This window comes from Myxocyprinus asiaticus, chromosome 27 (genome assembly GCF_019703515.2).
Source record: "Myxocyprinus asiaticus isolate MX2 ecotype Aquarium Trade chromosome 27, UBuf_Myxa_2, whole genome shotgun sequence".
Lineage (NCBI taxonomy): Eukaryota > Metazoa > Chordata > Actinopteri > Cypriniformes > Catostomidae > Myxocyprinus > Myxocyprinus asiaticus.
Window position 1 is genome coordinate 31,312,774 of NC_059370.1, and position 13,588 is coordinate 31,326,361.

Here is a 13,588-nt window from a genome sequence, read left to right on the forward strand (position 1 = left end):
TGCAAAATTTCGAGCTTCTGATGCACTGTGGAAGCAGTTATCAGTGGAAACATGTTTGGATTGTGTATCAATGTACAGAGAACTTGGGATGTGGAAAACTACAGTTAATATAGACTAGTCAGTGTTTGATTTGATTGACTAGTCGATCTTAAGGAAGTCCTGTACAATACGACTATTTTAAAGTCAGGGGTCAGATCGGGATCTGGAGGAACAAACAAATGGATTAATTTCAGATTATTTTACTCTGGATAGGGGCACCCGGCAGGGTTGCCCTCTTTCCCCATTATTGTTCTGTCTTGCCCTGAAACCATTAGCAGCCGCAATAAGAAAGGAGGATGATTTTCCAGGGGTGGTGGCGGGAGGTATGGCACATAAGCTTTTGCTTTACGCAGATGTTATTTTATTATTCGACTCCGACCCTACTAGATCTATGCCTTGCCTCCACAGAATTATGAATTCCTTTTCTAAGTTCTCAGGATACAGGGTGAATTGGTCTAAATCCGAAGTTTTGGCTCTGACAGCATACTGCCCTGTGACGGCTTTTCAGCCGAGCATCTTCCAGTGGCCCAAACAGGGCATTAAGCATTTGGGCATTTTATTCCCAGCATATTTGTCTGATTTAGTTAGAGTTAATTTTGACCCCTTAATAAAAAGGTTTTCGAGCGATGTGGACAGGTGGGCTTCATTACACTTATCGATGATTGGGAAGGTTAATGTTATTAAAATGAATTGTATTCCAAAATTTAACTACCTGCTACAATCTCTCCCTGTAGGTATCCCCCTCTCTTATTTCAAGCAATTTGATAGCATAGTGAAGTCCTTCATTTAGAATGGTAAGCATCATAGATTACATTTTAATAAGTTACATAGGCCGATTGACAAATGTGGGCTAGGCCTACCCAAGATTTTGTTTCATTATTATGCATTCGGTCTCAGACATTTGGCTCATTGGTCGCTTCCACCTGAGAGAGCCCCTCCCTGTTTTTGTATTGAACAGGAAGTTCTTGCCCCTATTTCGCCATTGCAAATCCTTTCTATCAAACTAATCGGAGAAGTTAAGTTACACCCCGTTATCTCACATTTGCACTCGGTATGGACAAAAGTGTCCAGAGTGTTTAATTCGGACATTTATTTAAATGTTGCCTCAAGCATATGGCTCAACCCTAAATTATGTATTAATAAGTCCCCTTTCTGCTGGTCAGAGTGGATTGTGAGGGGGGTTACTACATTCGGTGACCTATATGAGAGTGGTGATATATTTTGAAAATTTGGTTCAACATTTTGGGATTCCCAGATCTCAGTTCTATTACAGTTGCGCCACCTGCTGTGTACTGTTTTTGGGAGTAGCACACCCCCCCCCCCAAAGGGGCAGATACTCTTGGAGAGGTGATTACTGCTTTTGGAAAAGGTCATGAGGAATCAGTGTATTACTCCTTGCTAATTCAGAGTCTGGGGTTCGGAGGTTTAACTTCTATCAAGAGATTACGGGAGAAAGATTTAAACTTGGTATTGGAGGAGGGAGTGTGGGCTAGGATTCTAAAAAACATCAAGTCTGCATCTAGAGATGTTAAATGTTGATTCAATGTATATGTTGTGTTTTTTCTTTGTTATATGTCTACAAATCAATAAAAAACGTTAACCAAAAAAAATAAATACGCAATCTTAACTTCACAAAAAAATTATAATACTGTAGTCCTTACAAAAAAACCCAAATACTGATTATGCACATATAGCAAGAGAACATCTTTCACAGTGGGTTTATATCAAGCCTGTTATTCTTGATATTTATGATTTAGTCAGTCTCACTGGTTGTTTGTTGGCTGACCATCCCAACCTACTGTATCTCTACAGAGAACACCGAAACCAAACAATACAGTACGACATAGTACAAGGAAGTACACAAATCCTCTCTCAAAACCTTTGTTCCACAGCAAACAAAAAGCAACATTAAAGAATTCCAACAGCTCTGTTTGTCTTTCATGGAGCTCCAACCTGAGCTACTCCCGCTGTGCTCACCTCCTGCAGGAAGTCCTCCAGAAGCTTGTTGAACTTGTCCACTAACTCATCTAAGAGCTGGCTGCGGGCGATATCCACCCGGTTAAAGATGGTGAACTCCTCGTTGCACAGAGAGTGGTAGGTTTTGGAGCAAGCCTCCAGCACATCTGTGTCCGTGTGCTTCTCCACAATTTCTCTGATTTGTCTTAACAATGAATCCAGGTGCTGCGGGGGAAACAACTAGCTTTCATTCATATGCTACACAATCAGCCTATTGTGAATAATCAGTACTCATTCACCGATCCATACAGTGCATTTCTTCTCTTTAAATGATGTGCGGTTCAGACCTTTTCCAAACGTCCTGTAGTATAGATCTCCAGATCAAAGAACTGGGGCAGCTGCAATAGGTTAGTCACTTTCTCTGCATCAATAGAGTACTGAAAAAAAAAAAAAAAAAAAAAATAATTATATATATATTTACACACACACAGCTCTGGAAAAAATTTAGACCACTGCAAAATTATCAGTTTCTCTGGATTTACTACTTAAAGGTATGTGTTTGAGTAAAATTAACATTTTTGTTTTATTCTATTAAGTATTGACAACATTTCTCCCAAATTTCAAATAAAAATATTGGCATTTAGAGGCTTGATTCATGCGTCCTTCACAAAGACGAATCTGCACGATTCCAGCCTTGCTGAAGCACCTCCAGATCATCATGATCCTCCACCAAATTTCACAGTGGGTGCGAGACACTGGGTGGTAGCCAGCGTATTTTGCCACTGAGCTACCCAGGCCCCAAACTCTTCCTAAGTTAAAACATTAGTATTGTGTTGTTTAAAAATGAATATGAACTTGTTTTCTTTGCATTATTCGAGGTCTGAAAACACAGCATCTTTTTTGTTATTTTGACCAGTTGTCATTTTCTGCAAATAAATACTCTAAATGACAATATTTTTATTTGGAATTTGGGAGAAATGTTGTCAGTACTTTATAGAATAAAACGAAAATTTTCATTTTACTCAAACACATACCTATAAATAGTAAGAGAAACTGATAATTTTGCAGTGGTCTCTTAATTTGTTCCAGAGCTGTATATACACTGATCAGCCACAACATTAAAACCACCTGCCTAATATTGTGTAGGTCCCCCTCGTGCTGCCAAAACAGCGCCAACCCGCATCTCAGAACAGCATTCTGAGATTATATTCTTCTTACCACAATTGTACAGAGCAGTTATCTGAGTTACCGTAGACTTTGTCAGTTCGAACCAGTCTGGCCATTCTCTGTTGAACTCTCTCTCATCAACAAGGCATTTCTGTTCACAGAACTGCTCCTCACTGGATGTTTTTTGCTTTTGGCACCATTCTGAGTAAATTCTAGAGACTGTTGTGTGTGAAAATCCCAGGAGATCAGCAGTTACAGAAATACTCAAACCAGCATGTCCAATTGACCAATAATCTCAAAAAGCCTACTTTTTATGTTCAAATCAAATCCCGATGGATAAAATCAAGCCCCGCTCTACATTAATATTTCATTGAATATTTTGTTTCACTCCTTTTTTACTATCAATCTCCATTTTCACATTCTTCTTCTCGTGTTTCTCATTTTTTGTGCATATCGCCACCTACTGGGCAGGGAAGAGAATTTATAGTAAAAAAGGACTTAAATATTGATCTGTTTCTCACCCATACCTATCATATCGCTTCTGAAGATATTAATTTAAATTCTGGAGTCTTATGGATTACTTTTATGCTGCCTTTATGTTATTTTCTGAGCTTCAAATTCTGGTCACCATTCACTTGCATTTTGAGGACCAACAGAACTGAGACATTCTTCTAAGTATCTTCGTTTGTGTTCAGCATAAGAAATAAAGTCATATACATCTGGGATGGCATGAGGCTGAGAATTTTTTTTTTTTTTTGGGTGAACTATCCCTTTAAAGGTGCTGTAAGTGATTTTTTTTATATATGAAATAAAATGCAGAAAACGCTTCTATTACCTTAACGTTACATTTATATAGCGCTTTTCTGACACTACACTCAATCCGCTTTACACAGTGAACAGGGGACCCTCCTCAACAACCGACAGTGTGCAGCATCCACCTGGATGATGCAACAGCAGCCATAGTACGCCAGTACGCTCACCACACACCAGCTATTGGTGGAGAGGAGAGAGTGGAGTGATGGAGCCAATTAATGGATGGGGATTATTAGGAAGCCATGATTGATAAGGGCCAATGATACCTGTCAGATATCACAGAAATAAGTGCCATAAAATATCTCACCTCTCTCTGTAACAGCCAGTATGGTCAACTAGTCAGCCAACGACCGACCAGCAGGGTAAACCGCAGGGGTCGCGGTCAGATCATATGTTTAGCAAATCAGTAGACTTTATGACTGTCAATCATTGTGTGCATTCACAGGTCAGCCCATATATAACCGTACAAGTGCCGGTACAGTGTCCTGCTCCTGAGAAAAGCTCAGGGTCGGACAGCGAAATGCTCAGGGAGACCCTCTCCCTCCATCTGCTCCTTCAAAATGGTCTCTAGTGTGTTTTGGAAAAAGAGGGCGTGGCTATATCAATGGCTAGTCTGGCGGAAGTTCCAGAATGGCTAAAATCTCTTACAGCACCTTCCATGGCCTTTATTAAAACCCTATTTAACTTTTAGAACTCTTTGCATGAGTGTTTAACCTTTGCAAGTAAAGGTGGCAGTGCTATGGCAAAGAGCTCCGTCATTCTGGTCCGGTCATCAAGCTGAGTCTTCTTCTCCTTCGCCGTCAGAACCTGAAATGAGATCAAGTGAGAATTGGGAACAGTATTTAATGGTTAACGTGTGAAAGCAGAAATTTTTCATCAAGGGCTGGCATATATATGAGTGTGTGTGTGGTGTCAAGTCTTACCCTCTTGCCTGTCCCTCTACCCACAGGAGGATGGCACTCTGCAGCCTGACGGATGGTGCACAGCATGATCTCAATCAGAGCCGTCTCCTGCCTGTCCGTCAGAGCTGGAAAAAGCACAAACAGGTAATTAATCACTCGCTCTGTAGTAAACGAACTGACCTCTTCCTGTATGTCTGTGTATTTTTAAGGAAAATATTCAGACATACAGTACTGTGCAAAAGTTTTAGGCACTTGTGTAAAATGTTGCATAGTGGGGATATCTTCAAAAATAATGCCATAAATAGTTTTCATTTATCACTTAATGTCATACAAAGTTCAGTAAACATAAAAAAGCAAAATCAATATTTGGTGTGGCCACCTTTGCCTTTAAAACAGCCCCAATTCTCCTAGGTACACCTGGACACAGTTTTTCTTGGTTGCTGGCAGATAGGATGTTCTCAATTGCTTCTGTCTCTTCATGTAATCCCAGACTGACTCGATGTTCAGTGGGGGGCTCTGTGGAGGCAATGCAATCTCTTGCAGAGCGGCCTGTTCTTCTATTCTAATCTTTTCTATTTGCAAAAGTAATGTTTGGGAGTCTAAAATGTATTTTTCCTATTGACACACTAAAGCTGAAGATATAAATAACCATCTTAAGACAAATGTTTTTCTGAAACATCTTAAGTGCCTAAAACATCTGCACAGTACTGTATGTGGTAGTTTTGTACTAAATATGTACAGAACATTTTTTATGTTTTAGTGACATGTCACTGTGTCAGACCTTCTTCTCCAGGCAGTGGTTCATCAAGCAGTAGGCTTATCATACACTCCCAGTCCTTCAGTATCTCTGCTGCACAGTCCCACATGCTGTCCACAAGATAGGCGGCGTGCTCGTGAAGCTGAGGACCAAAAAATAAAAACATACCATCTCATATACAGCACTTAATTACGTATGTGAAGAGAAAGTATAAATTCACGATTGTGCCATTACTGAAGCCTCTATAAAATCTGAAAGGATGAGCATTTTGACATATGTGCTGTTGTGAGTGCGAGCATAAGCTGTGCTAGTCTCAGCCTAAGACAACGCCCACGGATGGCCACAGTCCGTTCACTGACCGTCTGACGCATACAGCACCCAAAACTGGAAAGCACTTTCTGGATCTGCCAAGTTCTTAACTGACTGGCTGGCTTTACACAACTTTCAACTTTTCATTCCTATTTTAAAAAGGTACTGGGTTGATTCAATGAGCACTTCTGGGTAAGAACTAATCACTGGAACTGCCAATGTTTAAAGGGATAGTTCACCCAAAAATGAAAATTCTCTCATCATTTACTCAATCTCATGCCATCCCAGATGTGTATGACCTTCTTTCTTATACAGAACACAAAGATTTTTAGAAGAATATCTCAGCTCTTTAGGTCCATGCAATTCAAGTGAATGGTGATCAGACCTTTGTTGCCCCAAAAATCACATAAAGGAAACATAAAAGTAATCCATAAGACTCCAGTGGTTAAAGCCATGTCTTCAGAAGCAATATGATAGGTGTGGGTGAGAAACAGAGTCATTTTTACTCTAAATCTCCACTTTCACATTTATTTTCAGATGTAAAAGTGAAAGTGTTTTTGAAATTTTGATCTGTTTCTCACCCACACCTATCATATTGCTTCTGAAGATATGGATTTAACCACTGGAGTCTTATGGATTACTTTTATGTTTCCTTTATGTGATTTTTGGGGCAACAAAGGTCTGATCACCATTCACTTGAATTGTATGGACCTACAGAGCTGAGTTCTTCTGAATTCTTCCAAAACTCTTTGTGTTCTGCAGAAGAAAGAAAGTCATACACATCTGGGATGGCATGAGGTTGAGTAAATGATGAGAGAATTTTCATTTTTGGGTGAACTAACCCTTTAACTAAGAGTTATGTCTGCATAATAATCTGAATTTATGGTTAGAATGTCTTGGTCCAAAATAATAAGTCCACGTTGATCTATTATTGCAGTATAATCCATTTCGGATCAACCCACCCCTAAACAACATGTACTGTAAAAGCAAAACAAATTGTGGTTGGTCACTTTACATGCTAGCCAGATGGCCACTTCCTTCCTCCAATCATAGCTCACCTCACTCTCCAGGAAGAAAAAGACAGTGGTTTTGATGAGGTTGGCATTCACACTCTGCCTGCCTCGTCTCTTGGGCATACTGTCATCCTCAGGGTCTCGATGACTGAACAGTCTGTGAACAAAGTTGAAAATTTACAGCACTTCAAAAAAGTTTACCTCAATCGAATGTTCACCACTTCCATTTATTCATACATACATGCATCTCTCAACTCTTTCCATCTCTAATTCTAGCTGCCTCAATCTAGACTCATGGCTAAAATGGACTGTTTTGTTGTTTTATAGCTTTCAGCATCTCACACTGGTTTAAGTAAAAATCTACAAGGCCTGTCAAGCAGCACAGTGTCTGGATAGCAGGTGTGTCCACTTTGTGTCCATGTTTGACCTTATTCGGAGAACAATCTAACATACTCTTTGCCTCACCATGTCTCACTCTCCATTTCAAGAGATCAATTTTTAAAAAATCTACATTTAGGTGTTATCAGGCTTCATTCACCAAAAACTTCTAAGTCTTTTCCAACTGTAAGGGGAAAGTATGAGACTCACTTCTTAAAGAGGAACTCTCCTGCTGCCACAGCGACAGGTCGATGGGCCGAGTACACCAGGTGGTACACGCTCTCGCAGTCTTCTGCAGTAAGAACTTCATCACTACTGCTGTAATACCAAACAACAGCAGCATATTAGCATCCCGTCACACTGATATTCAGAAAGAGATATTTCAAGTCTGTTGTACACATACTGTAACACCAGCGTGAGCAGTTTTATTGCTTGCACTGCAACGTCATATTCCTTGTCCAGCGTCATAGACACGATTCGGTCCTGAAAAAGACAAACCAGACAATTCTGTCACATGGCACTGACTATAAAACAACTGACCTTAAAAACATCACATCATCAGCAAAAAAAAAAAAAAAAGAAAACAAGGTAGGTAGATACGATATCTAGTTCATCTAAAACAATAAAATGTATATAAATATCCACTCAATATTTTCATTACATTCTACTTCATTTCACAAAGGGCTACTTTTGGATGGCTGTCTCACCTTGAAGCGGCTGGTGAAGAGCTCCAGCTTGGCATTGAGCTCACGGTTATAGTACAGACCCTGCAGAGCCGTGAGGCACTTCAGACGCACCTCACCTTGCTGTGTGTGCCGGAGGATCACAGGGAGAGAAGAGAGAGTGTAAGAGATATGTCTAGAAATGTGGCATGACAAACCCCATCTGACACAAAAATCAGGGAATACAGAAGAATTCATACCTTGTCATGCATGGTCCAACCCACATACTTAAGATAGCTATCATTAAGGAATGCATCACTATACATTTTCATCCACACACCAATCTCCTCGATGCAGATCGCCCGGATCTCAGCTATTGCATCACTGAGAAAAAAACAACAGAATGCCTAAGATGAATCTGCAAACACCCACAGGATCAGAGTATTATGAATAATCACTTGAGTGGCAATTGATAAGAGCTTGTGCCATAATGAGAGTGTTACCGATATCGGTGAACAAAGACTCCCTTGAAAATGGCGTTCATCATGTTTTCAATTTCATCCTGATTTTCTTGCAACTGCAAAAAGAAAATGTTCATTATAATCAATACTAAACAATGGAGGTTTCTTAATGAATTAATCTCAAAAAGAGTGATCACCAAACTTGAACAGATAATTGTGCACTAAACACAACTGCAAAAAAAGGACATACAGTTAGATACGTATAGTTAAATGCTGCTGTTGTTTTTCACTTAATTGAAATTAAATTATTAAGTCAAAACCATCAGCAGTGTATTTCATTATAAACGAAACCTACAATTTCACAAAGGGACTGAAATCTGTGAATTGTTTTGAATCAGTTTATTTTTATGAACCGCCTAAAGAACCAATTCATTAGGATGAATCGGACATTCCACCACTACACTTAAAAAAGAAGAGCATCATTTGTTCATTGCCATGGCTCACTCGTCTGTATAGCTGCGTGCAAGATACAATATGACATAAAAAGGAGCGATGTAGCATTGTCACACTACACCTGTACATGTTGGAAAATGTGGCTTGTTACTAGACAAGCTAAACCGCTGAGTGAGAGTGATTCTAGGTTTCTCAATTTGAAGAAAAGTCAACCATCCAAGCTGAATAGAAACTACTCTGAAAACAACATTACAACTCGAGTAACGCCTGTGTCCACATGGCATCAATAAAACCTCACTCACTCTCACAAACAGATGGCGTCACAGCAGGGTCTAATACACAGCAGGGTCTATTACATAACCAAGTTATTTTACAGAGGCAGTTAAACACAGCTTTGTTACTCGCAGCCATTTAAACAAGTTCTAACCCACAGGTGCTGACAGAGCGAAAGCACTGTGGCTAACCTGATAGTCCACAATAACACTTTGACCCTTTTGAAATGACTTTGCTTACTCAGATTTTAAAAAGAGGGAAAGAACAGATAAAACATACTGAGTTACTGAACCAAGTGGTGTTTGGTTGCTTGTGTGCTTTGTGGCTGCTGGTCATCGGAGGCGTAGGCATTTGGAAAGAAAGCAGCAAACACTGCAGTGACCTGGCAGCCACACACAAAGGGAAGTAAAACTCCACAGGGAAGAGTGTCACAAATCCCCTGTTTCTCTGAAAGTTTCATTTAACTCTGCCCATTTAACAGAATTGCTCTGGAATAATGGCCTCTGTAAAAATATGCTAAAATGACCTAGACTGTGTCTGGAGATCCAGAGTTCTAGACTGTGACTAAAAACAAATGTTGCGGCAATTTAAAATCGAATCGTGACAGAGTGATTTTTGGCCATGTCCATTTAAAAAATGTTCTTTTCACTATTACTCTTTTGTAAACTTTGCAATCTTGAGATTTACATCAGTTAATTTACCAACTGGTTGTTGATTTGACACGGTAGTTAAAGATACACATTCACAACGGCGTATTAAGACAGTAATAAGATATTGGTATTCAAATAAAAAAACCCAGAATCATTATTCAAAAAAATTACTATTAGAATTTCATAGCATTGTTAGACCTAATTCTAAGATTAAATCTGACAATTAAGCCCCGTTCACACAACCAGCGGCATCGCACGAGGAAGCGACACAATCCCATTCATTTTCAATGAAAGCACAGCGACTTATGGCGACAAGAGCTGTCGTGACCGTTGGCTGTAGAGATCGCAGTGCGGAGCAACAAGACAAGTTGAGAAAATGTTTGCTTTATGCAAATGACGAGAGACATTCGCAAGGGACTACCAATGAGAGTGAAGACAGAGGAACTCAAGTCATCTATCTCCAGGTAGGGTGAGTGTGAGATACTGGAGTCGATTCGAGTGCAGGCAAGGAGAAGTTAAAAGTTTCTGTGAGCGATTTCACTGTTCTATATAATTTTTCTATAACCGCATACATGAATATGGGCTAATAAAATGATACGTGATGCATTGAGTGAGTTTGATTCATATATTGATAAAACGTTCGTCTTGTTTAATGATATGATGCATTAAGCACTGCTGCAGGTTATATAAAATGCTCTCCCCAGCAGACTGTGCATTTTTAAAGGCAAAAGAACTGATTCCTTGTCAAATTAGAATGATATCTTAGTTTTATTGGCAATATCATCTCTAATCAGAATTTCAAATGCTACTATGGCCAGTTGTGCAGTCCACCAATAAAGTTAGAATGGCGGCAGCAGTGGGAACGCCAACCAGCAACACAGATCGTAAAGTCTACTGACACCAAGCGGCAATGCTGCCCACGGTGTCAACAGGGCTTTACTGTGATTAACTGTATGGGAGAGCTTTGTTCTGGAGTAAAACTGTTAGGTGGGCAACATGTTGCAAAAGATCACTGCAACAGATTGTGAGAGAACGTGAGCAGGGATAACTTCTGAACAACTATCGATTTCAAGTGATTCTTTCATTTGGTAGCAAAAGTCTTTTGGCTCCTAAATGTTTTATTTTAGGAGTGAGTGGCGCCCTAGTATTTTATAGTCTGGAGCCTTGAGGTTTTGGAGGACACTCACCTCTTTGCGTTTCTGAAGCAGAAGCTCTAGTCTGTCATTGGCCCGCTTGCCGATCATCTTGTTCCTCTCTGCTTCATACTGCCTTTGGGTGTTGTCCATGTTGATGCTGAGGTTCAATGCTACATTCACGAGGGCTGTCATAAGCTTCATGGCTATGGGAAAAGAAAAAAATCCAAGCATGGAGATATTAATATATTGGCATCTATTTGTACCACGGATAATAGATTAGTAGAACTCATACAAGAGGATAATGGTCCTGACCTGCCAGTGTGCTGGTGTGTCTGAAGGCTCGGACTTGAGAATCAGAGAGGCCGGTGAGCAGTGAGATGACTGTGTCCATCATGTACTCATCATAGATAATGCTGTACTGACACTGCCGCACCAACACACCGATAAACTCGCAGAAACTGGACTTGAACTTCTTCCACTGTGGCCCGGCCATGGTGAGTGGGTAATCACCGCTGTCCTGCAATAACATCAACACCACAATTGCAGGTGAGTTTTTGTGTACAGATTGTGGAAAAAAGGATTCATAAAACACAACACGTGGTAACTGAAGAAGCACTATACTAGAGAGTTATGTCAGGTTTCGAGAATGAAGTTTACCTCATCAAACTCTTCTGTCATCTTCCTGATTATTTCAGAGTTTTGCATGTTCCGGAACATCTCACTAGTAACAACACCTGCAAAAACATCCAAGAAAAAGTCTCAAAATGTCTTATAAGAACAAAAAGTTACATTTAGCACAGGACTTAATATTGAAATTTTTACTTTCATAATTTTTATTCAATACATGGCACTCTGGAAACCTTTATTCTGATTGGTCAATCACTGCATTCTGGGTTTAAATATTCTTGAATAATGACTGCCAGTCATCCTAGCAAAATAAATCCCTTCAGTCTGATCCAGACTGTCTATAAATTCGGAACAAGATGACATGAGAAATGACATTCAAACCTTTGCATCCAGAACACTGGATGAAGAAATTGATCAAGTCGAGGAGTGCAACGTCTCTGTCATGTTTATATGACTCGATCCAGTCATCAACGACCGACTGCAAAAGGAGAGCAGAAAATAAAATCTCACAAAGGTCAAAATCTGCTCGGCTTCACAGCGGTTCATCTGTCTACATATTCTGCCAGAACTCAAATCCCTCCAGAAGTCACAAAACCCACATGAGGGAATTCAAGATATGAATGCCAGAGCAAGACAGAGGGCACCGTGAGAGCCGGTAATATGCTCACTGACCTGCATGGCACTCTTCCCCAGCCTGACCACTTCAAAAAGCATAACATTTTCCATGCCGTTCTCCTGGTGGTGACCGTTCATGCGTCCAGCTCCTTTACCCACTCCTTTCCCCTTCTCTCCAGGGCCTTTCTTGCCTTTTTTCGCCTGTAGCAGAGGGACATTACAAGTTCAACAGTAATGAGCTGGATCACACCATTTGCATGCAGGAATTGACACTTCACTAAGCCCTGTCTTAAAACGTTAATAATAAATTCACCATTAGCAACTGTTGCCTCATCTATATCCAAAAAGGTTTTGCTCTTTTCTAATGCAAATGTGTTTGGATGGAGAAATTATCCACAAAAAATGCTAAAAAGCTGTTGCTGGGACACATACTACTGAAACAACATACTCAAGGCAGTATACACAGAATACAGAAACGCTCTCCTAGATTCTGTTTTGCAGTCTTTGTAGTTTTTAAACATGTTACTAAGTAATTTAGCAATGCAAGTACCAAAGGCAATTTAAAAGAACCTTGTGAAATGTTGTGAAAAACAATGATGATTGATAATGTCAAGAGTCCACTCGTACCTTCCCTTTCCCAGAGAAGACATTCCTTCCATCAAGATCATCAAAATCAGTGTCTGATGAGAAGTGGGTGTCAGTGTCCCTGTTAACACAAACAGATCAATGTCAACACAGTTTGCATTTCTAAAGGGAAAGAACTTGCACTCAGAAAAACTATTTTATGATTTATGCATTTGAGTTTCACACCAAAATTCCATCAAATGTATTTTATTAATCTCTAACAATATGCACTAAAACCTGAATATCAAGTTGATTAAATTCATTTTGTTAAACATTACACAATTCAATTTGAAGGAATTTTGTTATGAAATAGAAATGTGTATTGTGTACATCTTAAAAATAGGATTACATTTTTTTTTTGAGTGTGGGTTGTGCAAATGTATCATAAGCCATATTCATTATTCACACGTTTGTGTTTGTGCGCATTGCACTCACTGAGGGTAATGAAACTCTGCTTGTAATTCCCGTGCAGCTATCATTTCTTTAACATCTTCTGGTCCACTTCAACTGATCAATGTCTTTGTCTTCATATACATTAAACAAGAGTGGGTATTTCTGTCTCATACACCTAAAACACAATGAGAAAACAAAATGGGGGAAAACATAGATGAGACTTTTGCCCTCATGTGATCAAACATTAAAAACAGAGTCAGAGTTAGCTCAAATTTATCGAGGTGTACTCCAAATTATATTAAACAGAAAATGTATAATTATCACAATTTCATTCAGTAGCTCGTTTGATTCCTATTTTGT

The 13,588-nt window shown here is 39.6% G+C and overlaps 1 protein-coding gene across 3 annotated transcripts in view; it reads right to left on the reverse strand.

The window, feature by feature from the left end:
* The window catches only part of LOC127418376 (cohesin subunit SA-2), a 41,480-nt gene that overhangs the window by 13,313 nt on the left and 14,579 nt on the right, over nt 1–13,588 (reverse strand). For all 3 annotated transcript variants that reach the window (XM_051659000.1, XM_051658998.1, XM_051658999.1), the window contains exons 2-19: nt 13,271–13,403; nt 12,839–12,917; nt 12,269–12,412; nt 11,978–12,074; nt 11,627–11,703; nt 11,282–11,486; nt 11,021–11,172; nt 8,500–8,573; nt 8,257–8,380; nt 8,042–8,140; nt 7,738–7,817; nt 7,545–7,652; nt 7,002–7,113; nt 5,659–5,776; nt 4,899–5,002; nt 4,690–4,782; nt 2,343–2,432; nt 2,017–2,220 (exon numbers count right to left, since the gene is read on the reverse strand). In XM_051659000.1, coding sequence (XP_051514960.1) covers nt 2,017–2,220; nt 2,343–2,432; nt 4,690–4,782; nt 4,899–5,002; nt 5,659–5,776; nt 7,002–7,113; nt 7,545–7,652; nt 7,738–7,817; nt 8,042–8,140; nt 8,257–8,380; nt 8,500–8,573; nt 11,021–11,172; nt 11,282–11,486; nt 11,627–11,703; nt 11,978–12,074; nt 12,269–12,412; nt 12,839–12,917; nt 13,271–13,314 — 2,004 coding nt within the window. In that variant the 5' untranslated portion in view covers nt 13,315–13,403. The remainder of the gene's footprint in view (nt 1–2,016; nt 2,221–2,342; nt 2,433–4,689; nt 4,783–4,898; nt 5,003–5,658; nt 5,777–7,001; nt 7,114–7,544; nt 7,653–7,737; nt 7,818–8,041; nt 8,141–8,256; nt 8,381–8,499; nt 8,574–11,020; nt 11,173–11,281; nt 11,487–11,626; nt 11,704–11,977; nt 12,075–12,268; nt 12,413–12,838; nt 12,918–13,270; nt 13,404–13,588) is intronic.